General features: G+C 42.0%; 1 protein-coding gene across 1 annotated transcript in view; it reads right to left on the bottom strand.

Annotated features, from left to right (window-relative positions):
• LOC117473292 (sickle tail protein homolog) overlaps positions 1-26,186 on the bottom strand; it is a 160,939-nt gene that overhangs the window by 73,273 nt on the left and 61,480 nt on the right. Inside the window, exons 4-6 of the mRNA XM_034118809.1 lie at positions 21,609-21,807; positions 13,864-14,062; positions 3,373-3,457 (exon numbers count right to left, since the gene is read on the bottom strand). Coding sequence (XP_033974700.1) covers positions 3,373-3,457; positions 13,864-14,062; positions 21,609-21,807 — 483 coding nt within the window. The remainder of the gene's footprint in view (positions 1-3,372; positions 3,458-13,863; positions 14,063-21,608; positions 21,808-26,186) is intronic.

Raw genomic sequence — 26,186 nt, 5'->3', positions numbered from 1 at the left:
ACCACACCAACTCTACTATACAATATAGCAGAGAGGAACTTCTACACATCAAAAACTGTGTGGACAGCAGTCTATCACCGAGACGTCAGACAATGGGGAATCGGCTCATCGGCAACTGCAACATGGGGCGGCAGTGGCTAGTTCACCTCCTGGGCTCTGCCGAGGTGCCGTTGAGCAAGGCACTGAACCCCCTACTGTGCCCTGGCGCTAGGGCTGTGCAATTAATCGTATTTTTATCTCGATTCCGATTTTGGCTTGCAACGATTACGAAAACAGCGTAATCGGAATAAAACGATTATTTTGCTGCATTCCCTTTCGCAATGATGCTCTCAATTTGTCTTGCGTTATACATCCTGCCCGCGCGTGCGCTTTCGCCCCTCCGTAAAAGCCCTCTCGGCCAGGTTGTGCTGTGACCATAGACTGTATATATAAAGGTTGTGACTTGCAGTCTGTTTAATAAATCCATATAAACACGTTACAAAGGAAGCTTTAGTTGCCTTGTCTTTATTCTCCGGTCCTCCATGCTCCGGTCTCTAGCGTACAGTCAACTTTTACTAACTCGTCAAGCCGGAGCCTCTTAGCTCGTTACTTCCGGATAAGGGGTTACCAAAAAGAGAGTACTGCGTGTAGCAGTATAATTCAACATTACAGGTTGTGAGTGACATTAGTTATCATATTTATATATGTTTAGTAGGTTGTGAAAGTGCGCTCCAAAATATTTTTTTATCTTTATTGGTATTTATTATTTTGATATTATTTATTTAAATGTATATATAAATGTATACTTTGTAATGGTTTTTCAGTTGAATTATACTTAAAGGGGACCTATCATGCAAAATGCACTTTTGTACGTCTTTTATACATGAATATGTGTCCCCGGTGTTCCAGGGAACTCACCAAGTGTCAGAAAACACAACCCTCTCTATTTTCCTCCATACCCAAATCTCTAAAAAAGGGGCTGCAACAGATCTGATACAGACTGATCCAGATTTGAACACTGTCCTGACGTCAGGACGGTGGCGCTACGGCTATTGGGCCAACTCTCCACCAATCAGGAGTAGACAGCCACGGCCATTGCCGTTCGAAAGCGCTGGAGACGCTGTAGTACATATGCCAGGCCTGTAAGTGGCGCTGTAGTCTGCCACAAAAGCAGCGAAGAAGACTTCCCGACCACAGTTACCATGGTTACCCTTCTGTTTATTCTCCGCTGTGGCTTTTTTTCTCCCTCCCCGAGGCAAGCGTTTGCTCCCGCTGCAATGCAATCCCTCCCCGTCGAGGCAAGCACTGTAATTCTCTCCGGTTAGTCCACCAGCAGATGACAAACACCCACCTCTCCGCCTCTTCCAAGGAACGAGGGGACCGTGCGGCAGAGTTTCAGTTTCAGTTTGTTTCACCGGTCAAGATGTCCGTTGAATTTTAAATCTTCCGGACAAAATTAGAAAAGTGCCGGTCAAAGGTCTTCTTTGTTGTTTATTGAGCTTTAAAACAAATGAATAACGACTCTATATAATAAAACACGGAGGACGGAGATCTCTTTTTCTCCCCCTCTTCTGACAGCCCAGCAGCTGATCAGAGCACGTCTCCCCTCTCCTGCAGGGGGGCGTGGTCAGCAGAATCAGACCCGTAGACAGCAAACAGCACATAGAGCGAAATGAGGCATGGCTAAAATGCATGATCTGTTTGGTATTTTGAAAACAGAAACGTATAAATATACCTTATATAGGTATGGCCCTACAATATATCATTTAAATATAGCATGATAGGTCCATTTTAAAGTTCAGGGTAATCAACTGTTAAAAACATACTGTTCAAATTATTATTATTTTTTTTTTTAAAGTTCAATAAATGGATGTTTTCAAAGTCAATGAATAATCGTATTTAATAATCGTGATATCAATATTGACCAAAAATAATCGTGATCATGATTTTTGCCATAATCGAGCAGCCCTACCTGGCGCTAGGCCGACTGGCTGCCTCTCCACTCTGGCAGCTCTCAAAAATGCATGTCCATGTGTGCACCTATATACCTGTGTGTATTTGTACTGTGTGTGTATAAAAACAGTGGACAACAGTATTTTCCCCTGGGGGATCAACAAAGGTTCTTCTTCTTCTTCATGTTTCCTGTAGTTCTGGAAGCTGACTGTGCTCTGATGACTCCACACACACACACACACACACACACACACACACACACACACACACACACACACACACACACACACACACACACACACACACACACACACACACACACACACACACACACACACACACACACACACACACACACACACACACACACACACACACACACACACACACACACACACACACACACACACACAGTGTGTATATAGAGCATATAGCTGCAAAAACTCAGCAGTCAGGACACAGTCAGCCTAGCTGAGCATGAACACTGGAAACAAGGGAACAGCCAGCATGGCTAAGCTCCAAAGAAAACATACCAACGCCCACATAACTACCCAGTTGTACCTTCTTTGATTCATCTGTAAAAAAACTGAATTTTATGTATCAAAATGTTTGCTTATATAGAGGTTACTGGGTTGATTATTTTATTCTAAAGCCACTAACATTATTTCCACATACAATAAAATCAGCAACTTTAATTCAAAGACCAAAAGTTCAGCAAACCAAATCAAACAGGAATATTTCATGATGAAAATTATGTATATTTTTTTTGGAGTAGATGACTTAGCTCAATACACAGAAAACAGTCATTATTCAGTGTGTTGATGTATGTGTGTTTGTGGATGAGTGTGTGTATGTGTGATCTCTATGAGCAGAACAGGATCCACAGGTCTTGTCTTCTGATGCCATCGGCAACAAAAAGAAGAATTGTGTTTTTTACAGCACAGCTGTTTTAGCCATAAGAGAAGACTTTTGCAATTGGTTATGGGAAAGTGTTAGATGTAATTAAGCCACTTCTGTCATTTGTTGCAGAAGCAATAACTTTAGTAAGAGCTGGTTCAAAGTTCTTAGATCGCAATGACACTGTGTGATGAGTAGGGGTCAACACAGGCTCAGTACTTTCCCGAAACTAAGCAAAGTGAGATGCACCTCACTGACTTTTCTCTCGCTGCCTTTCACTATTTATAAGGGCTACATCTTAATTATATCCAGCCATTTATTACAGCACAAACACACACATGGATACATTCATTTTAAAGACTGAACTGTTGTAAACGGCTTATTGGTTTGCATTCCTAAATAAACACATAGAGTTTCTGCTTTAAAAGGCTAATTTCTCCTAAAAGTGCATTTCTGAAACCCACCTGAAAGCAGTTGATCTAAATCTAGTCTTTCTATCAACACTGCAGGACACAATGCAACATATTAAGGGGGGGGACTCACCTTCCCCTCAGGCCTGGCATGGCGGTTGAACACATGTGCAGGGTCCTTGTGATACACCTTCAAACAGGAGTGGGATGTGATGTTCCTAGAAGCAAACAGAACACACACAGTGAAGTTTAATGTTCTTAATGTTAGAAGTCCTACAGAGTCACTAAATGGTCAGGACACAAACATGTTATGAAGAATCAACATCCAAACGCTACTGGTGTGGTCCCATCACAAGATGGTGAGTAAGATGGCGCCGTGTGCAGACGCAGCGGCCCCTCGCGCTCCTGATTTTCAGTGTTTTTAATGTTTCCTCGTCATGTTTGTTAAGTTCATTTCAACAGACCGGACCGACAGCACAGTCAGGAGTAGACAGTACAGCTGTGAGTTATTGCTGGACAAAAAAACAACAACGACCCACACTCTGGATGCTACGCTTGCAGAGGAACTTAGCGGCCTTGGACTACTCTGCCGACCTCGCCCTCGAGTGCTGCCTCCCAGCTGGAAAGGAGACGCCGCCGTGAGAGGAAGCGGAACAGGGGTCAGCGCGGAGACATCCGGGCTAGGCTAGCAGCTAGCCCACACAGGTCCGCTATTCTGAGCATGCTAATGGCTAATGTACGCACTATGGATACAGAAACATGGCTTAACAAAAACATCACGGACTCTGCCATTCAGCTGGACCGGCTAACATGCTAGCAAGCGGACAGAGCTACGGGAGACTCGCAGCGGCGGTGTTATTGTTAACATCAGTGACGCTAGGAGCCGGGACGCTTTCTACCTCCTGATGGAGTTTATAGCCATCTTGGTGGTAGCTGTTTACATCCCCCCCAGTTCCAGCAACAAGGACAGAGAGGCGGCCCTCTGTGAACTGTACCGGGCCATCTCTGAGCAGCAGACAGCACACCCAGACGGCCTTCATGGGGACTTCAACCATGCTAACCTGAAAACCATCATGCCTAAAATATATCCAGGGTTTCCCACACATAGAAATTAATAAAAATATGATCTGATTTAATTAAAAAAATAGTTGATGTTCTTTTTTAAACTTGACATAATAATATTATGTATTATATGATTATAATAAATAAATCATATTGTATGTTTAAATATATCTGTGTTTCCTACCATGGTAAATCATTGTTAATAATTATTGTGAGGAATAATTAACATTAACATGTGATCAGACAGTCCTTCACATACAGTAAATGAATATTTATTATGATTATTATTAATAACAATATTATCATTATCATGCAGCAACAGCATTCCACTATTGTTCTTCAAATCTTTATTCTTCAACTTCTTCTTCTTCTTCTTCTTCTTCTTCTTCTTCTTCTTCTTCTTCTTCTTCTTCTTCTTCTTCTTCTTCTTCTTCTTCTTCTTCTTCTTATTAGTGTGAATGCTGTGCTACAGCATTCCACGATAGTTCTTCTTTTCTTTATTCTTGAATGTTGACAATGTTTTGTGATCATTTTAGCCTCTTCTGCATGTCCAGATCATTAATAGTAACAATCAACTGATTCTTATGCATTACACTTTCAAAAATAATGTATGCTGCAGCCCACTGACATGGTTTGAAATCAATATATTATCCCATTTGTGACCCCCCACAGGACTTAAAAAGCACCTAACTAGATCATGAAAATCCCCAAAATCTCAGGGGGGTATATCCCCGAACCCCCTTATCATGTTTGGACCTCGGTATTTAGGAAATCCTGGATACGGCCCTGGCCCTCAGAGCTCACAGCTTCTCATATCTGTTCAGAAACTAGACAAAAGTTAAACAAGTACAAACCACAGACTGCCTGTGTCATGGTGAATACAGTCGCTGGTTTATTTATGTCTGTATAGGCCGTTGTTGTGAGTGTGGACGGTCGGGGCATATACTGCGTTAGCTTAGCCGATCTCCATTTAGAAAACACGCATTTTAAAAGGTTTTTCACCTGCCGTCTGTCTGCAGACTTGTCAAAGCATTAATTCATGGTTTTTACTAACCGGTATCAGTATGTTGTTACTTCGGCATCATTTTTAAACGTGTATTACAATTAAATCACGGTCAAATATGTTCATTTTGTTGGAGTTGCCAGCGATTCTCTCACTAGTTTAGCATACTCAGCCCGGTTGTTGGCATGGAAAGAACCTCGATTTTGGAGAGCCAGAAAACTGTGAAAAAGTACCCGTTAGCCGGAACTACGCCTAGTGGAAACGCAACCAAAAACGGGTCGGGCACGGCACGGCACGCTCAAACCGCGCTGTATCCACCAAGCTCCCAATAGACTCCCATGTTAAATTTGCCGGATCTTTCTTTAGATCAGAAAGAAGTACATTTCAAACAAACTGCCGCAATCTCCACATTTTACACACCAAACACAAAAAAAGCAAAGAGATGCGTTCATCAGGGCTCCCAGATGCTCCTGTTGAGGTCATTGTTTTTATAGAAGCCATAGTCTTTGAACATGAGACAAAATTGTCAGAGATAAACCTCAATGCATTCTGAATGAGCCTCCCTCTCCTGCTGCAGGTGACCATGGTAACCATAGTTACTGGACAGATTGGGGCAGACACAGCTGAGTGACATCATCTAATCAGAGTAGACACGCCCCCACAGACACAGGCCCTTTCTCATTTCACTAATTTCCCCTCCTCGACTCCTCGAATCCTCGGTCCTCCGGTAGTGACCCGGAAATGGATTTCAGCGCGCCATGTTGAAGGACATCTAATTTCTCTAAATGCACTTTGAGGACCGAGGATCGAGCATCGAGGAGGCTCTCTGGAGGAGCTATAATCGAGGATACACTGATGGGTCCTCCGCGCCAGTCCGCGTAACCTCCGCGGATGTATTTCCGGCAACAGAGATGTTTAAAAGAGTCGTGACGCACGGTCGGACTTATCTCAGCCAATGACAGCTCTGCATGCATCCCCTGGATATTATTTTATTAATTGCTTTCATTGCGACGATGAAAATGCTCCAAACGGCCCAAACCTTCACAGGTTTGGTAACGATGCAGCCATCAACGCATCTAAGCGTATTATGGGGTGTCATCAAATGCCGTTGCCATGGCGACAGACCACTCGCCATGAAGCACGATGTCGCTGTAAGTCCAACGGACACGGTCCAATCGTCCCCCAATCTTCACTTGTATATCACCGGTCCATGCCTCAACAGCTCTACGCCAAATCTGAGATCTCACCATATGCCGTTTCCATGGAAACGCATCCCTCGCCATAAAAGACGATGTCGCTATAACTCCTATGAAAATGTTCAAAAAGTGCTCAAACTTCACATGTGTGCTAACAGTCCAGCCGTGAAGACATCTACGGGACAGTTTTGAGATTTCTTCAAATGCCGTTGCCATGGCAACACAATGCTCACCATGAAACACGGTTTTCTCATAACTTCAGTGAAAATGCTCCAAACGGCCCAAAACTTCACAGGTTTGGTAACGATGCAGCCATCAACGCATCTAAGCGTATTCTGGGACATCATCAAATACCGTTGGCATGGCGACAGATCATTCGCCATCAAGTTAGTTCAAAAGTGTGCAGTTCAAATATTCTGCTGCTTTTCCAAGCCTTTTTACTTTCTTTTCTTCTCTCATCACAAATTCATGTATCATTTCAATCTAAATTCTTCACTTTCTTCTTACACATTACATTTCAGCATAGCAATTCAGCGTCAGCTTTTCAGCATAAAGCATTCTCACTAGCAATTTCTTCAGGAATTGCATTCTCTAGTTTTATCATACTGTTCTGTACAGATGAGACTTTGTCATAGATGTATTTATATGTGTGCCTGTGATTATTTTACCGTCCTGTACAGATGATACTTTGTAATCAGATGTATGTATATGTGTGTCTGTAATTTTATACTGAATGTAAAGTAACTGGAAATACCTTTGTGTGTGTGTGTGTGTGTGTGTGTGTGTGTGTGTGTGTGTGTGTGTGTGTGTGTGTGTGTGTGTGTGTGTGTGTGTGTGAGAGAGAGAGAGAGAGAGAGACTCCTGTCCAACCTCCCACACTTTCTTTTTATGTGTGCATTGTTATTTGTGCTTGAGCAACATTTTACTTGAACTTTATTTCAATTAAATTAGTTGTAATTATTGTCCTACATTTTAATTTGGCCCACAGGCGGCATTTATCCAGCAGCCAGAACATCCATCTGTGCCTGCCCCCAGGTCAAGATCTACCGTGGCTCAAGGGCCTTCACCAGAGCCATCACCGCCAAGGACCAGCAGACCAGCATCACTACAGCTGCCTCCACCTCCATCTGCGGCTGCCACCAGGTCAAGATACACATCAGCACAAAGGCTCCACCACAGCCATCACCATCAACCCAGCCAGCAAGGAGGTCTCGTGGAGGTCTCGTATAGCACTTGTACCCCCCACCTACACAGCAGCCAGACCCACTGTCTTGGAAGACAGACAAAGACCTTGACACTGTCTTTACATTTATAATGAATAGTTGGTTGAAAGTTCTGATGTTCAATATTGTAAATAGTGAGATTTTCCAGTTTCTTATATTTATATAAATAGTTGGTTAAAAAAAACATATTTATAAATTGTTGGTTGAAAAAAAAAGTTTGAATGCTCAATTTGTATTTGTACACATCACATGAACCTTGGTATGTAATATGAAGTCATTATTCAGTCCTAATGTATCTCAGTCCCTGCTGTGGTGAAAGTAAAGTGATAAACACCTATTTTACTCAAAATTCAAATTTAATTTGTTTCATTTTAGACATGAATTACACATTTATATACAGTGTAATTCAAATATTCCACTACTTTTGTGATCCTAAGACTTTGGTAACCAAATCTAAAACACCAAAACAATTGGATGAAATTAGTAAATTTGTGTTTTCACAAGAGTTTTGAAGATTTTCCGAAAATCTGATGTAAAATGTTAAGCTTTAGAGCTACTTATCTCATCACACAGTGCTCTAAGGTGAGTAATTTGCATTTATAGCAAGACCAGAGATTGTCTGTTTGATATGTAACACATGGGGTGCCATGTTATAAGAAGTACATTTAAAAGGTGATTTAAGGAAACATCTAAAAATCGAGAAAATACCCTTAGACTCCAGAGGGTTAACTCGTAGCTCTGTTGCCCCAATTACGAGTAAAGTTATCACATCAGGTGTGCAGAGGTGGGAGAAGTTAAGTACTCAGATCTTGTAGTTAAGTAAAAAAATACCATAGTGTAGGAATACTCTGTTATAGTTAAAAGTCCTGCATTCAAAATGTTACTCAAGTAAAAGTAGAAAAGTATTATCATCAAAATATAGTTAGAGTAGCGACAGTAAAAGTAGTCATTGTGCAGATTGGTCCATTTCAGAATAATATATATGATATGTTTTATAATGATTGATCATGAAAGTGTTCTCAAAGCTGGTAAAGGTGCAGCTAGTTTGAATGACTTTGTATACTGCAGAGTAGCTTGTGAATTTACTCCAGGTGAAACTAAAGTCTAATTTAACACTTGATTATATTTCAATCCACATCTGTAAAGTAACTAAAGGGATTAAATACATGTAGTGGAGTCAAAGTACACCATGTACTTCTGAACTGTAGTGGAGTAGAAGTACAAAGTAGCAAAACATTTAAATACTCCAGTAAAGTACAAGTACTTCAACATTTTACTCAAGTACAGTACAATATAATGACATAATTATATATATTTTATTTATTTCACATGTAAATAAAGCAATGTTAATTCGGTTAACAATTTGTTTTTCCCTTTAAAAAATAACAAAAAGTAAATACAAGAATACCGTTAAAGCACCGGATCGATAAGCAGTTTCGATAAGAGTAGTACTGTAAAAAACCTTAACGATACCCATCCCTATATATTACACAAGTAAAGTGTTAAGAGAGTGAAATGTTGCTTTACGAATTTCAACACTTGATGCTGTCACCTTGATTCCAATGTCAGATACCTGTATTTGCCTAACTGAATTGGTTTAAAGAGAGAAAACATTTTGACTAAAAGTTGACTAAAACGTTTTGAATAAAAAAATCTAAAATAGCTTCCAAAATTAACACTGAGACAGACAGACAGACAGACAGACAGACAGACAGACAGACAGACAGACAGACAGACAGACAGACACACACACACACCCACACACACAGGGAGAGATTTGTTTTTCTCCCCCTCTCATCCCCCCAACCACAGACCCCTTCATAATAAAAGCCCTATAGTTTTCCTGTAGCCTTACAGGAAGCACTGGAAGAGGGATGTATTTTTTAAGTAAAAGCCCTAGAATGTCCCTGTATCCAAAGAAGACGCACAGGATAAGGTTATAATAATAAGGTTTTCTAAATAAAAGCCCCCCCACACACACACACACACCCACACACACACACACACACACACACACACACACACACACACACACACACACACACACACACACACACACACACACACACACACACACACACACACACACACACACACACACACACACACACACACACACACACACACACACACACACACACACACACACACACACACACACACACACACACTACTACTGCTACTTCAACAACTACTATGACTGTTACTGCTCCTACTACAACTACTCTACTACTACTAACACAACTACTACTACTTCTACGACTACTTCTTCTACTACTACTACTACTACTACTACTACTACTACTACTACTACTACGTACATCTGATATGTAACTCCTTCAGCCTACTTTCAGCTGCAGAAACCATTCAACTATTAAATGATTCAGCTATTTCAGGACATTGAGGCTACACATGTTGTAGTTTATACCTCTTTTAAATATGAAGCTTCATCCCCATGTTTCCTACTCTTCCAGTTTAACCTTTCACTTTCCAGTTTTCCAACAAAGTCAGTGCAGTTTGAGCTTCAACAATTTTGATTGAAATCATTTCACTTCACTGCATTTTTCTGCAAAGTAGTATTAAAGTAGTATTCAGCTTTTTGATATCTTCTACACTTCTTGAATTATCAACGTTTAAGTTTTGTTAAATCTTTAGGCCATTTTAGATGTTATAATGGGTGTCTATGGGACGGACTCTTCAGGGCTAGAGTGCGTGACATCATCACTTAGAGTGTAGAGCAGGGGTGGGGGGGTCTTACTATGGAGGAGTTGATTGAGGAGTGCCTATCTCCAGAACAAAAAGCACCTAAACGACGACATGTAGAGCTACGTGAAGAGCAGGTAGACCAACTGGAAAGGTACCACCATTCAAAAGCTTTCTGATGCGGGTCTTGAAACAAAGCAGAGAAATGATGACCGTTAGTGGCCACAGGTGCGAAAGCTCTCTCCAGAGCTACTGGAAGCCGAATCTCGGGGACCGGAGAAAGTGGAGCAATATTCTCGCCACGCCAAGCAACATCCTAGAACAACCTCAACCTATACAAGTAACCACGTAAGCCATGCTACTGATGCTGGACAGTTTTTCAGTGGGTGCACAATAAACGGCAACATACAAATTAATGTAAATAAATAGCCAAATAATGGATCAACGCTCTCTGTCTAATATGTTCGCTAGTTGTTGTTAGTGTTGTTGCATAGCAACCACCTCGCACTATGTTTTGTGCAGAAGGCAACAGAGGGACTATTTTATTTTGAACATCATTATTTACTAATAAAAACTATTTAAATTAGAGTGTGTATTTTTCTTTCATATTGCCAGCTAAGGGGGTTGTCGACCCTCCGCTTCGCGTCGGGCCGAACCGCGCCCCTTAACTGTGATATAATGGCCATATACCACGGCCTGTCGTGAGCTATTGCTTAAGTAGCCTGTAGCTTTATCAACATCTGCATGTAATCAACAACCGACTGCCAATCAAATAAAGAAAGTACAATTCAAAAACAACAATATTTATTGTCAATTAACATTGAACTATACAGATATACAGTAAATACTGTGGATATGTGTAATGTTCCTCTCGGGCTGCATTTAAAAAATAAAATAGCTTTTGAAAATGTGCATCTGTGCTTGATTTTAGATAAATAAAATAATGTGTAGCAGCAGCTTGAGTTTCCCTTTTTCTTTGTTAACCGTTTCACATCATGACTTAACAGTTTCAGACGATTATAGAACAATATCAGTCTTTACACATCATAACAATTGAACAGTTTTAAAGTTTCTCTTTCTTTCCCTCTTTTTTTTTGCAGTCCCTGTTGTGTCTCGTCAGATTTGTTAGTATTATTTCTCTGTTTAGTTAATATCGTCAAGTCCGCGTCTGCTAACCCTTTTTTGTTGTCTGTCATTTCCTGTTTTACTTTGGTAATCTCCTCTCTCATTTCAGGTAGTTCGACACCTACCCATGTGTAGTCATGTCCTGCCCCTAGTGTGTGTGTATTTATTCTGTGTTTTCTCTGTGCCAAGTGGCAGATCGTTTCGACCCTTATGATACTTGTCAGCCAGTTGTTATCTGAGCTACAGTGAATTTAAGTTATTTTTTTGTAAAGTCATTTTTTGGAGTCCTTGCTTTACTTGAGTGTTTGTATTGCCTTGCTTATCAAGTAAATTCCTTTTTTGAATCATCTTTTGTCTGGAGTCGTGCATTTGGGTCCTATCATTTTTATGTGTGCCTCAGTCGTAACAGTCCCTCACGCACTTTTTTTTGCTCAGTGCGAGAATTGAGCTCGAGCTTGTCTTGCCAGGATTTTAAATCTGGGCTGAAATGGTGTCAGGGCCATTCTCATACACACATGCAGGCGCTCATTGGTTAGCCTGGAACGATATTTAGTTTTCATAATGTTCATTGTGGAGAAAGCTGCCTCGCAGCTGTATGTGGAGCCAAACATGGTGAAGATATATAGAGCTACTTTCCTCAGACCTGGGAAAGCTGTCTCAGAGACTGTTTTGAGCCAGAAAGTGGCAGGGTCAGTTCTTCCAAATTGCTCTTTCAGGGCCACGTCTGCTTGGAGATCAACCAGTTGCATCTGGAGAGGCCCAGCATTTTCCCACTTGAAGTGCTGTGTGACTTCCTTTGAGAACTCCCTGACATCTGTGATAAGAAATGGGTTCTGAATGAACATGGTGAGCTGCCGTCCAAAGCTGAAGCTGTCAAAACGTTTGCTGAAGTTTACAATCAGCTTATCTACAAAGTCAACAAAAGAAGACACATGTCTCTGTCCCTGACCCTGTTCCTGCACTGCTGGGAAGTGTGCACAGTCTCCCTGCAGATCTTCCTTGAACACTTCAAGTTTCCTCTGAAAGGAGCGGACAGCTGTCATCAATTCACAAATTGAATTGTCCTTGCCCTGTAGCTTCAAATTCTGTTCCTTCAGATGTGAAGTGATATCAACCAAAAAGGCCACATTATCCATCTTTTTCTCATCTTCTAAAAAGAGAGAAAACTGTGTTGCCTTCTGACTTCTCATCTCTGCCAAGAAAGCTGCTACTTCCCTTCTGATGGACCAAAAGCGCTCCAACACCTTGCCTTTGCTGAGCCATCTCACATTGTTGTGCAGCAAAAGATCATCAGCGTTTGCATCAACTTCTCTGAGGAATTCCCTGAGCATGCGATGCTGATAGGAAGAGGATGCCCTGAGAAAATGTATCATTTTCATCACTGTGTTCATCACCTCAGCAAGCTCATCTGACAGGGAGGAGCACAGGACAGATTGATGGATGATGCAATGGTAAGAGATGAGCTCAGGATTATCCTCTTTCATTCTTGACACAGCTCCTTTCTCTCTCCCTATCATGGCAGGGGCTCCATCTGTGGTTCTTGAAACCACTTGTTTTGGCTCTATTCCTCACTTTGTTAACATCTCCTTAATGGCCAGGTAGATGTCCTCTCCTCTTGTACTGGTCTGAAGGGGAGTTACACCTAGCATGTCTTCACAGAACACTTTATTGTCTTTGTTGAAGAACCTTACATAAATGAACAGCTGAGCATTGTCAGAAACATCAGTGGACTCATCTACAGCTAAGCTTACACAGGGTGCCTTATGAAGGGCTTCATCCAGCTGGGCTAGCACATCCTGGGTTCATATTTCACTTCTCTTTGTGGCTGATGATGCTGACAAAGGTATTTGCTAACAGTCAGTGCAATGCATTTGAGCTTTAACAATTTTAATTCAAATAATTTCACTTTTCTGCATTTTTACGCTAAGTTCAGCAACACACTTATTAGATTTTTGTACCTAAAAGCAGCTACAGTCACTATTCAACTATTACAATATTCAGCTTTTTCTACATTTTCAGCTAAATTCAGCAACAAATGTGCGCAGCTTACAGCATTCACACGCATTTTCAGCAGGAAATGCATTTTATAGTTACCTATTTTATCCATAGGATAAATTAAATAGAGTCATAGGAAGTTTTGAAGGGTGATAACAAAATGCTCTCTAGTTTATGATTATGACTGAATCAGGGAAATATCAGAGCCCAATGCTGACTGGGTGTGGTGAAAGACCAAAGTGCATAGACCAAAGATATATTCAACGAAAAGACCTTTGAAAGTTAGGCCCAGGCCTCTGTGAAACAGTTTGCCTCACCTGATGTCCTCTAGGTCGTAGTAGACGTTGCGGCTGGTGTCTTTGATGTAGATGGCCATGTTGGAAGACTGCAGCATCTTCATGGTGAGCTGCTGAGGGAAGGCGGAGACAAAGAGAGCCCGCAGAGCGTCCTCCCCACTGAGCTCCGCCGGCAGCCTGACCTGCTGAGTCTGCTCCCCGTACTGCAGGTACATCACACCTGACAGAGCACACACACTTTAGACCAGGGGGTCAAACACACAGCCCGCTTTAGGGTCCAATCCAGCCTGCGGGATGACTTTGAAAAGTATAATAATTTCAGAGAAGACATTACCTGCAGCTTTCACATCTTTGATGTATTTTGTATGTATACATTTGATAAATTAGCAAGGCAAGGGATAAGTTAACCTTCTTCTTTAATAGTTCCCACTTTAGCTTGTATGGTGGTGTGTCAGGATTACTACACAGATGTGGAAATGAAGGTAAAAGTTTTGATCATAAAGTAAAAAACGACATTGTTCAGTTCCAGATACCGGTGACTAAATGTGTTGTGCCTTTGTGGATACACTGTGATCTGTACGTTGTAATGCACATGTCTAAATGACAAACTGACGGGCAGAAGATTGTTGAAATTACTCAAATTTCTCTTAAGAAATGTCAGGTTGTTCATAATGTTTTGTAAAAAGATAGTTCATTAAATGTAAACTTTTTCAGAATGTACTTTTTTTTGCACTAAAACAGTTATTTTTAGGTTATAATGCTGTGATTTTACTGGTCTGGCCCACTTGAGATCAAATTTGGCTGTATGTGGCCCCTGAACTAAAATGAGTTTGACACCTCTTACTTATACACAGTGTACAGTCACAAGAGTAACAGTGCAATAATACTGATATAACCACATCTTTTAGATGATTTTATATTTTTTTTAAATGTCGGCTGTGACACCTTTGGCATTTTGTCAACATCAAAGAACAAGAGAAGTTTCCTGCAAATGTTTTGGAGAGAGAGGGGAAGAGAGGGGAAGAGAAGGGAAGAGAGAGTAAGAGAGACGGCATCGGATGTGAGAGGAGGCCTCTCTGTCCAAAATAATCTCGTCTTTCTCTGTGTTAATCTACCAGTTTCTGACCATTCTCTACTGCTACAGTTTTCTAACTATTCTGTGGCTTTCGTGTTCTGATCTGGACACATTTGTCACACCCAATTGCCACTTTGACGGACGCTCTGGTTTTCTACCTGTACACCCTGCTACACCTGGCACTGTAGCCCACCTTCTCCTGGGCTAACGCTAATGTTAGTGCCCTGTAAAGGACAGCCCGCAACAACAACAACTGTCCTCTCCACCTGTCTGACGGCTACCAACAGCTAGCCTAGCTCCACTTGCATCGGCCACCGGTGCTCCACTGCGGCATCATCTTGGAGTTCCACCACTTCTCCGTCCGTCCCTGGGTCACTTCCTGGACAGCTTGCCTGCTGTCCTGGTGCGGTAGTCCTCTTGGCCGATATCATCCTCTCCCAGCCAGTCTGCAACCAAAGCCAGCGCTGTGCTAACGCTAGCATCCTACCGGCACCACGATAATACGATACTCTGCCTCCAAACTTTTTAATCTCAATAACTTTTCTGCGCTTCCTCTATGTCTGTCTGTCATCAAATACCTCTCCCCTCCTGCCCCCAGGCAGGCGAGGAGAGCCCTCCAGCCCTGTAAGGGCTGCGGAGATCTAGAATAGGTCTGAATTCCCCTGTCTTCTTGAGAACCAGGAAGTACATGGAATAAAGACCCTTTTCTCTGTGCTGAGGGTGCACAACATACACAGCCTGTTTCTGCACCAGAGCCTGAATCTCTGCTGGGATGATAGATTTACCTCTCGCATGCCTTTGAATGGAGGTGGGATGCTGCAAAACTGGAGTGAATAGCCCCGTTTCAGCGTCCTGTCCATCCACTTTGTTAGCACACAGCTGAGTTTCCATTCCCCATAACATTGTGTTAGGGGACAAGCCCTCAGCTGTGGGGCCGCAGCTATGAAGCTGTGGTACTCCCTGGTGACCGTTCCGCCGCAAAACTCCCCGTGAAGGGAAGTTCTGCCCATTGAGGATCGACACAGAAAGGGCCGATTTTTTACTGAGGTCCCTGAACGCACCGCCGCGTGCTCTTGTGTGAGCACGCGCTCCACCATAATGTCCCCTTTACCACTACGGTAAAGTGCATTAACCGGAGTCTTTACTCTAGGCGTAGTGTGTTCCCTGACAGTAATACGCCGGGTAGGGCCGGGTGTTGAGCGTGGAGAGGGGGAAAGGAAAATAATGGGACAAGAGAGAGAAAAAGGAAAAAGAAAAAAGGGGAAACTAAACTGATGGCATAAAAACCTCTGAGATTGTGAAAAACAGCATCCCAGAGGGGACGTGGGGCTTGAACTGTGCTCTTAATTGCCAGCTCAAAAACACCTAACTTACACTAAAACTCAATTGTCAATAGTAACATCAACAAAAACAGTATACAAAATGTAACATTAAATTGTGCAGAAGCCATGAAAGGCCGGTAATAACGATTGGAGCAATTAAAGAGTGTTGCCACATACAGGTGGATATATACATTCATAACAATAGTGGCAACATGGAGGAAAACAGTAATATATGTAGGGAACAGAACATGCATATATTCACTGCTTTATAGACATGTATGAGTCAGTTATAGTTGATAGTTACCCCTATCAGTATGCGCGCGTGAGTATTTGCGCATCTCCGTGCTCAAATGTGATAGTGGCCTAAGGTATAATAAAGGAGCAGCGCTGTGTGGACCAACAGTGACATTTCAACAAAAGTCAGTGACTGTCCCGAGTTTAGTTCTACATATAAAACGCTTGGCAAACAGTGCTATAGAACACCGACCATAATAATAATAAAGAAAATATATACAACCAAGAAAGACGAAAGCATCTATAATATCAACCCAGTGATTTAACAGTTATTAGACACGTTTATGGGATAGGCTGTGAGGATGACGCACCTGAACGGCTGTGAAGAAAGGAGGAAACTTCTTCGGGCGAGAAAAAAATGTGTTTCTGTCCGTTCTTGTCAGTGACCTGTAGTTTGGCAGGAAAAAACATCCTGTATCTGAGTCCCGCATTTCTCAGCTCCGATTTGACCGCGGCATATGTGGCTCTTTTCTTTGATACCTCCACGCTGTAGTCCGGGAAAATGTTGCATCCGCGGAAAGAGAGCGGACCGGCCTCCCTCGCCACCTTCAGGAAGCGCTCTTTGGTCTGGAAGTTGTGGATCCGAGCACAAATAGCATCTATTATTAGTAAAAAATGTAAGGAGGGAGCCATGCCTGCTTCATGTATGGAAGAGGACCGGCGCCTCAAGAAAGCAATCCTATCCCCTACTTTTTATTATGGCTCTAGAACCATTAGCCTGTGCAATTCGCTCTAATGGTGACATACATGGTGTGAACATTCATGGACATGATTTCAAATTAAATATGTACGCTGACGATATACTTCTTACTTTGAGCAAGCCAGCACTCTCTATACCCGCAGTTCTTGATATGATACATTTATTTGGCAGCTTCTCTGGATATAAGATCAATTGGAACAAGAGTGAAGCAATCCCACTTAACTCATATACATATAAGCACAACCTAATGAACACCCCCTTTATTTGGAAAACAAATGGAATGAGGTATTTGGGAATTAACATCGTCTCTCCTATCTCTAAAATCTTTAGCCTTAACGGCCCTGCTATTTTCCAGTCCATTAAGGAAGACATTAACAGATGGATGGCCATACCACTTTCTCTATGGGGCAGAGCAGAAACCTTGAAAATGAATGTTCTCCCAAGGCTTTCTCATATGATCTCCTATATCCCTCTTGAATTCCTACTAAAATGGTTTAAAGATATCAAATCCCTCTTCACTCAGTTCCTTTGGAATAATAAAAAACCCAGAATCGCACATAATAAATTGATCATTCCAAGATCAATGGGAGGTTTGGGAGTCCCGGATGTATTCCAGTATTATCTGTCCTTCAATGCAAAGTATCCATTATCGTGGGCGTACAAAAGTGCCTCTCCGGTAGGCAGTTGGCAATGGCTGGAGCAATCCACCATGTCTGTAAACCAAAACACATCCCTGGCATCAATGTGGTACTGCCCAAAACCACCACCCTCAATGGATAATACCATCATCCGCTTTTCATGCTCTATTATAAAGCAACTGCACAGGAGACTCAACATAGAGGGGCTCTCTTTACCATCTTGCCCTATTTGGAGTAACCCCTGTCTTTCTGCAGGAGGAGGCACTTTAAGTAATAATATCTGGCAGAGGGCTGGTATTACTACAATTGGACAGATATATACTGTAGGGACCAAACCCTTCCATTTCAACAACTCAAAAATCAGTATGGTCTTTCAGACTCATCTTTTCTATCATATGCACAAATAGCATCTATTATTAGTACAAAATGTACTGCTTCATGTATGGAAGAGGACCAGCGCCTCAAGAAAGCAATAATATCATCAGGTGTGGTCTCTAATATTTATAAATTATTATCTAGGGCTGCCCCTAATACCTATTCTCCTGTCCAACTGTCCTGGGAGCATGACTTGAATATCTCTCGGTCTGCTTTGCAATGGAACTCCGAGGTCAGCTATGTTCTCTTCTAAATGTGTAAGATTCAGGATTCAAAATTCTCAATAGAGCATACATCACCCCTGTTACAAAATCCAAGATGGACAATAAACACAGAGACCTATGCTCGCATGAATGTCGCAAGCGAGGTACATTGTTGCACCTACTCTGGGAATGCCCAGCGGTAAAAAAACTTTGGTCAGAAGTAATATCCTTAATGTCTGAATCTTTAAATGTTAATTTCCCTACATGTCCCATTGCATGCCTACTAGGTCTCAAGCCAGATGGCAATGTTGTAAGGACTGCCGATCAACTCTGGGCATTGGGCTGTTTAGCCACAAAAAGACTCGTCCTACTAAACTGGAAGGAACGCAAACCAGCCTGCTTTACTAGGGACTCATGGCTGAGGGAGTATCTGGACCTGCTGAATATGGAGCAGCTTCTCTTCTGGGGGGTTTTGAGGCGAGACAGGAGGATTAAGGTTCACTGTCCGCAGCTCTCCTATCTGACCCTTACAATATGGCATCTCCTGTGTAATGTCTTGTGTATGTACAGTAATGTCCTGTGTATGAAACAATTTGCTGTCTTAGGAAGTCATCCTTGCATCCACCCCCCCCCCCCCCGTTATGTCTTGTATTTTCTGTTATCTGGTGCAATGTCTGTGTTTATCTTATAACTGAAAAAAAAGAAGCATAAAGGCGGTCGGCTGTGGGCCCTCAACTTTTTCAGGTACGCTAGTTATGCGGATAGTATTGCGTCTCGATCTGTTTTCCAGGTTGTCCACCTTAAACTTGAGGTTCTCATTTTCCCTGGATAGGGCTGTGCAGGTGGATTCGATGGTTTGCAGTCTGGCCTCCATGCCGTTGAGTGCCACTTCCATGTCTTGGATGGTCTGGTCGTGCCGGTCAATGGTGGCACGGTCAGCCGAGAGTTGGACGGACAGTTTTGCAATAATGCGCTCCTCCATTGAGAGGAAAGGTTTCTCCATGTCAGCTAGCGTTAGCGGAGCATGGTTAGCTGCATGTTCCTCATTTTGGCTAGCTCCCGTGCGGTCCTCTGTGTCACTCTCATAAGATTTCTCGCCTGCAGGCTGACTTTGCTTCTTTGTAGATTTCCCCATGTTCGGTTGTCTTTTAGACACGTTTGCACAAGTTAGATGTCGTAATTAAGCGAGTATACTGTAATATTAGACAGGATTTCAACAGAGCTCAACCGGGGTGCGACCTACTCCTCCATTAGACAAACCGGAAGTCCTGAGGGGTAATATTTTGATTTATGGTATTCTTTTCACATATTTCTCTCCATTCTTCCTTCTGCTTTCTTTCTTTCTTTCTTCATCACATTTTCCCGTCAAGTTTGTTTTTTATAAATCGCAAAGATTGCTTAGAAATTGGCATACGTCATCTTTTCAGCGTACGCCACGTTTATAAATGAGGCCCCAGGTCCTTTCTTTCTCCAGACGTTAGCCTTTCCATCACTTTGGTAAAGGTTCATCTTTGTCTCATCGGTCCATACAAATTTATCCCAGAACATTTGAGCCTCGTCTCTGTACTTTTTGGCAAATTCAAATATGGCCATCCTATTCTCATTGCTAATGAGTGGTTTAGCGGTTTAGTGGTTTGCATCTTCTGGTGTAGCCTCTGTACTTTTGTTCCCAAAGTCTTCTGCTAATGGTGGATTGTGATACCTTCACTCCTGCCCTCTGGAGGTTGTTGGTGATGGTTTCTTTACAGTTCTCACAATGTTTCTGTCATCAACTGCTGATGTTTTCCTAGGTCGACCAGTTTGAAGTCTGATGCTCAGTACACCAGTGCTTTCTTTCTTCTTAAAGACATTCTAAATGGTTGTACTGGCTATGTTTGTGCAATGGCTCTGATGGATTTTACATCTTCTCTCAGTTTCAAAATTGCTTGCTTTTCTCCCATAGGCAGCTCTCTAGTCTTCATGTTGGTTACTCCGTTTTAACTAAAAATGCAGTCTGCACAGGCAAACCCCAAAGCTCAAACTGAGAGTAGACATGCAGTGCATTTTATTGTTTGAATAATCAATGTAGCAGGACGCACCTGGGCAACAAACACACCTGTCAGTAATATGTTCCAATACTTTTGCTCACTTGAAAAATGGGTAGGTTTAAACAAAAGGTGCTATCTTCTCAGTTGTTTAACAGATCTAGATGTAAATACCTGGAATTAAAAGCTGAAATACTGACCTTTTGTCTCATATTCATATGTTGATGTCAAACCTAATTGTTTTCAGTGTACAGCAAAAATAAAGCAATTGGCCTCGCTGTTCCAATAGTTTTGGAGGGGACTGTATTGATGGATCTCCAGGTTATAGTTAGAGAGCCAGTTCCACCAAGCTGACAAACTGTAGCCGGTTAAAGAACCGAGATGATGGCTTGCTAAAAGTGAAATCAAAACCTCTCTAAAGCCCTCTGCTGTCTGGCTAAGTTTAGGGAGCGCTTGATTTGATATGCAGTGGCGTCTTCTGTGAGAGGAACCCACATTTTAAACGCATTTTGTAAACAGCCCTGATTCCATTTAACTCCCAGCGTTGACAGGCAAGTTTACATTTACAGTTTGAATATGAAAGCTGAGTGTAGTATAACTCGGAAATAAGTTAGCATTTAATCACTTTCGTTTCTTAGTCAATAGTGTTTTTAATAGATAGACTCCTGAAGTATGGTTAGTGGTTAAGACAAGCAAAAGAGATTTTCGTGTTTTTATACGACATCAAATACGTAAATAACCCTAACCTGCAAACTGCAATATTACCCTGCCTGCTCTGCCATACAAAGAGCATCCCGTGCTCCTGTATCATCTGCATGTATTTATAAAAAGTTCATAAGCCGTCACTGTCGTCACCGTGGTTCTTTATAAATTAGCCTTATTGCGAAAACAGTGACATTATCAGTGTCTTCAGAGAGCTGGTGGGAACTGCGGCAACTTGATGGGGTCTGTAGGTTTTCTTCATCTGCCTACTAGTTGTGTGTATGTGTGTGTGTGTGTGTGTGTGTGTGTGTGTGTGTGTGTGTGTGTGTGTGTGTGTGTGTGTGTGTGTGTGTGTGTGTGTGTGTGTGTGTGTGTGTGTGTGTGTGTGTGTGTGTGTGTGTGTGTGTGTGTGTGTGTGTGTGTGTGTACATACCAGGCAGCCTCTCTCTCGTCTGACCCCTTAACCAGCCGACAGGTAGACTTGCTCTTTCTTTACAGCCCCTTGTAAAGGGGGCCATGGGGGGCATCACTGCTCTATCTGACATGGTATCTGCAGTCAGAGGGTCCTGCTGCTCCACCAGGCCCAACACTCCTGCACAGGGGGGGCTTTCAGAGGGGTGGACACTCCTCTCCTGTGTGGATGAACGTGAAGAAAAGAGCAGACTGGACATAAGAGAGTGGAGTCCAGAAGGTAGGACAGTGGCAGAGACATCTCATTTAAACCAATTAGAGAATCCTTTCAGTGTCATGTATCCAAACAGAGATATAAAAACACAATAAACCAAGTTAAAGATGACTTTGAGTCAGATTATTATAATTTTTTCAATTTTCAATAGACATCACAACAATATTGTAGTGCAGTCAGATCGGAAATCTGATATTGTGACAGCCTTCAATTGTTGTGAAATATTCCACTTTCAGATGTTGGTTAGAGAACCACAGATTGTTAGGCTTAAACAGCCTGAGGTGACCTTTTTCCTCCTCACTTCAAGGCAGTTTTCTACACCACAGCCAGAATATGCAGCCAGACAAATCTACACAACATAATACATTCTTCAATTAAGAATTTCTTTTTTTGATGCAGAAGCATAACTAGATAAAAATATGGCCTTATTCAGATCAATTGTAAGATCACTTTCTGAGCAGATATACAATCCTCTGTGGGAGGTTTGTTTGCTTTCACAAAGGTGCAACACTTTTTCAAGAGCACACACACACACACACACACACACACACACACACACACACACACACACACACACACACACACACACACACACACACACACACACACACACACACACACACACACACACACACACACACACACACACACACACACACACACACACACACACCTTTTCATTCACATCAAAGGCAAATATTTATTCTGCAGTCAGACAACACACGTGGTGTGAAGATGTTTACAGACCTAGAACTGTGTGTGCACACTACACATAGTGTATCCTGGCCCACAGTGGCTGTCTGTAGAGCACCCAACATTCTTTACATTAGCTCTGAAACAGATGTTTCAATTGAATAATGAGTAAACTTCTGTGCTTTGGCTTTGAGCTCAGTGCCCCACGTTTTGTTTACAATGAAGCGAGTGGAAGTCCCCCCTTGTTTTATGGAGCACATATAGTATGTCAAAGATAGACAGACAAGGATACAGGGCCTCCGGAGATTTTGCACGCTTTTCATAAATAAAAAATGGTACAACTTACACACAAGTAAGTTTATACTGGGGCATTTGTTGAACATACTGTATGTGACCCCTAAAGGCCTGTAGGCTAATGAGGAGTGAGGCAGTAAAAGAAACAGTGAGTGCCGTCTGAGCCAGCAAGGCCTTCTCTGCTGGACTAACTACTATCAGAATCCCTGACTAACCTTTTAACATAGTTTTTTCATTAACATATTAAATTATTTCCAATAGTCTATTCTCTTCATCTTATAGCTCTGTCTTGCGCTCAGTTGCGCTGCGTCCAGTAATGATTGTTAATGTTGGAACTTTTATCCAATCATATTTCAGTCAGAATGTGTTGCTGGGTCAAATCAATCTGCCCTGAGGCCTTCAGAATCAACAGTTGTTGTAGCTTAAAACAAATGGCAATGAAACTGTTGCACCAATCAGATTTCGAGTTGGGGACACCGAGCCATCTAGCACCATTACGATGAGGTCAGCCTTTTCACGTCCTTTGATTGGATGGTTAGCGCTAGCAAACACTAGCGTGTGTAGCGGTAGCTAGCCCGGTAGCTACAGCGGTACCTCTCAGCCTCCGAGGAGCACTGCACACTGCTGGGAACGCCTGATATTCACAACTGATCCACTTTGTGTTTGGAGCCAGAGAGGGTTTGAAACTGTTGTCTAACCAAGGCAGCAGCAGGACACAAATCACTGCTCGACACTAACAAGCAACGCTGCATTTGAAAACTTTTGGGGAAGCCCGAGTGGATCTACAGCTTAACGAAGAAGAACGGCGGGAAATGTTGCTCCACAATGTTTTTTCCGGAAATACAACTGGACAGACTGGACTTTCAGCATTAGCCTCCATCGTGATAGAACCAGACTTATTTATTATTGGAACTGAAAATAATATGATAAAAGAATTGAACTCTTCTTGAGGAAAGAAAGGAGGATGGATTTTGTGGACAAATAATCACGAGGCTATAATTACTTTTATTTTCATTTTTGTTATATTGATGCTTCTGCTGGAGATGAAACCTAGGTCTGAAATTCATGGCCCTTGCAGGGCCCGATGTGTCTGGCCAGACGGACAGACAGCCAAACTCATGATTGTTATTTTCCAGGATTCAATCTTTGGAATGCTTTATGCCAGAGAGGGTGCTCACATGTATAGCAGCACAAACATGTGAGTGTTTGTGTGAAGCAGTGAGCTGATCAGAGGTCATTATTCTGATGTGACTCCCTGTGTGACGCGTGTTCCTGTAAGCAGAGGCTCTCATCCATGCACGAATACTGAACTGATGTCTGTAACCTGACATATGAACAGATGCATACACAAGCACAGATACAGAGACTCAGCCACAAAAACACTGAGTCACTGCACTGTAATGACAGGGTAAACCACTGGGCTGAATAATGCCCTGCGGCCAACAGACACACATCCACAGCACTCACACACACAGAGCAAACATCTTCATACGTCAGCTCGCAATAGAGGATGTCATGTATTAAAACATTTGCAAAGACCTGATGAAGGACGCCGTTGGATCCTGGCCACATGAAAATGTAGTGGTCGGATGCCTGAACCGCATCAGCCTGGAGGAAGGGGGGGACCACAGTGTGTCTAAAGGGCCTTAAACTAACAGAGATGAGTGTGGGTTGGGGGAGGGTTGTGCAGGGTACGTTATGCAGAGGGGGGTCAGGGTAAGACAAAGATGATCACACCAGAACACTGCTCGAGTAAAGGAGAGTGAAATATGAAATACTATAGAGTTACACATTTGAATGGCAGTTCAATTACAAATATAGATAGATATCAGATTTGTGCAATAACGTTACATGGATATGTTACATTTATTATGAACTACTGTAATTGTTATATTAGAGAGTGATTCTAACCTAAGTTTATGAAAATACTGTAATAAAAAAAACATTTACACTGGTTGCTGGCATAACTAAACGTATTAGATAAATACATTTTGAGATGCATCGTGTTTTAAAATGTGGATTTGGTTATGATTAACTATATTTCAGCGGATAAAGATCTCTTCAAATATGCGTTCATTGGCCTGGACACCATCTTTGGTGACAGATATTTCTAACATATACGTTCAAAGTCTACTGCGAAGTACGCTGCTCGGATGCGCACCGCGTCTCAGTATGCTGATTCAGCCTATCATAACAACCCAATAAGGCTGTCCAACAACATCATCACGAACCCAAACCATGTTCTGAACTGCTAATATGAACTTGCTACCATCTAATCGGAGATACAAGGTCCCACGATTCAATAAAGTCAGACTGAAACATTCCTTTGTGCTCCAGTCAATCCTCACAGTAAATACAGAGCTGAATCCAGGGGCGGACTGGGTCTACAAATCAGCCCGGGACTCTCGACCGGCCCACTTCAGTACCGGCCCATCGGGATGTACGTCCCGATGGCCAGTCTGCTGAATCCCAGATCAAATGCACGCTAAAGGGTTATTGAAAATGTTTTCTCTCAGTGATTGTGCTGTTATGTTAAATGTCTGTTGTTCTTTTTTCATGTATTGTGTCTTGATATCTGTCTATGTTGATGTTACACATGGAGCTGCTGTGATGTCAAATTTCAGACTTGATCTGTCCAAAAAAGTAGTATCGTATCGTGAAGTGATTCATAAGCTTTCTCTTCTTGTCTTTGTAAGGTCATTGGTGAATTTTTGGGATATTTAAACATTTTATATTTCAGGAATGGGCTTTCCATGTAATACCAGCCAAAAAACACATTTAACTCCGGGGCAGAAGCCTTCCTCTAATTTGTGAAAAAAACTTTCTCTGAACAAATTTCAATATCCAAACAAATTCCAAACAAAATATTATACAAATGTAGCATGCACCCTCAGGGTATGATGGTATAGAAATCAACTCACTAAATGGAAATGCGTACATGTTGGATGTCTTGCCTTCAAACTGTATTTAACTGTAATCAATAAAGACAAGTGGGTATTCACAACACATTTCATCACAATGCACCATTAACATATCATTTTATACATAGCTAATACCATTGGTAATTGATAAAACACATTAATGATGATTTCATGTTGACATGATTTATGTCACATCTGCATTTACAAAAAAGAAAACACAGTTCATACTGAGTGGAACAGCAGCGCAGGTGTTTGATGAAACCTGCCAAGAGGAGGTCACAGCGCACCAATGTGCACCAGAAACAGCTCAGGACGCCCAATGTGTTTCTCGCTGTGAAAGTGCTGTGTGTCTGACATTAAGTGACCATTTTTAAACATGCAAAATAAAGCAGAACCAGTCAATGTCAAAAAATATGTT

The sequence above is a fragment of the Trematomus bernacchii genome, unplaced genomic scaffold, assembly GCF_902827165.1.
Source record: "Trematomus bernacchii unplaced genomic scaffold, fTreBer1.1, whole genome shotgun sequence".
NCBI classification, from domain to species: Eukaryota; Metazoa; Chordata; class Actinopteri; order Perciformes; family Nototheniidae; genus Trematomus; species Trematomus bernacchii.
The sequence above is the reverse complement of the archived record's forward strand: the minus strand, read 5'-3'. Positions and strand labels throughout refer to the sequence as shown.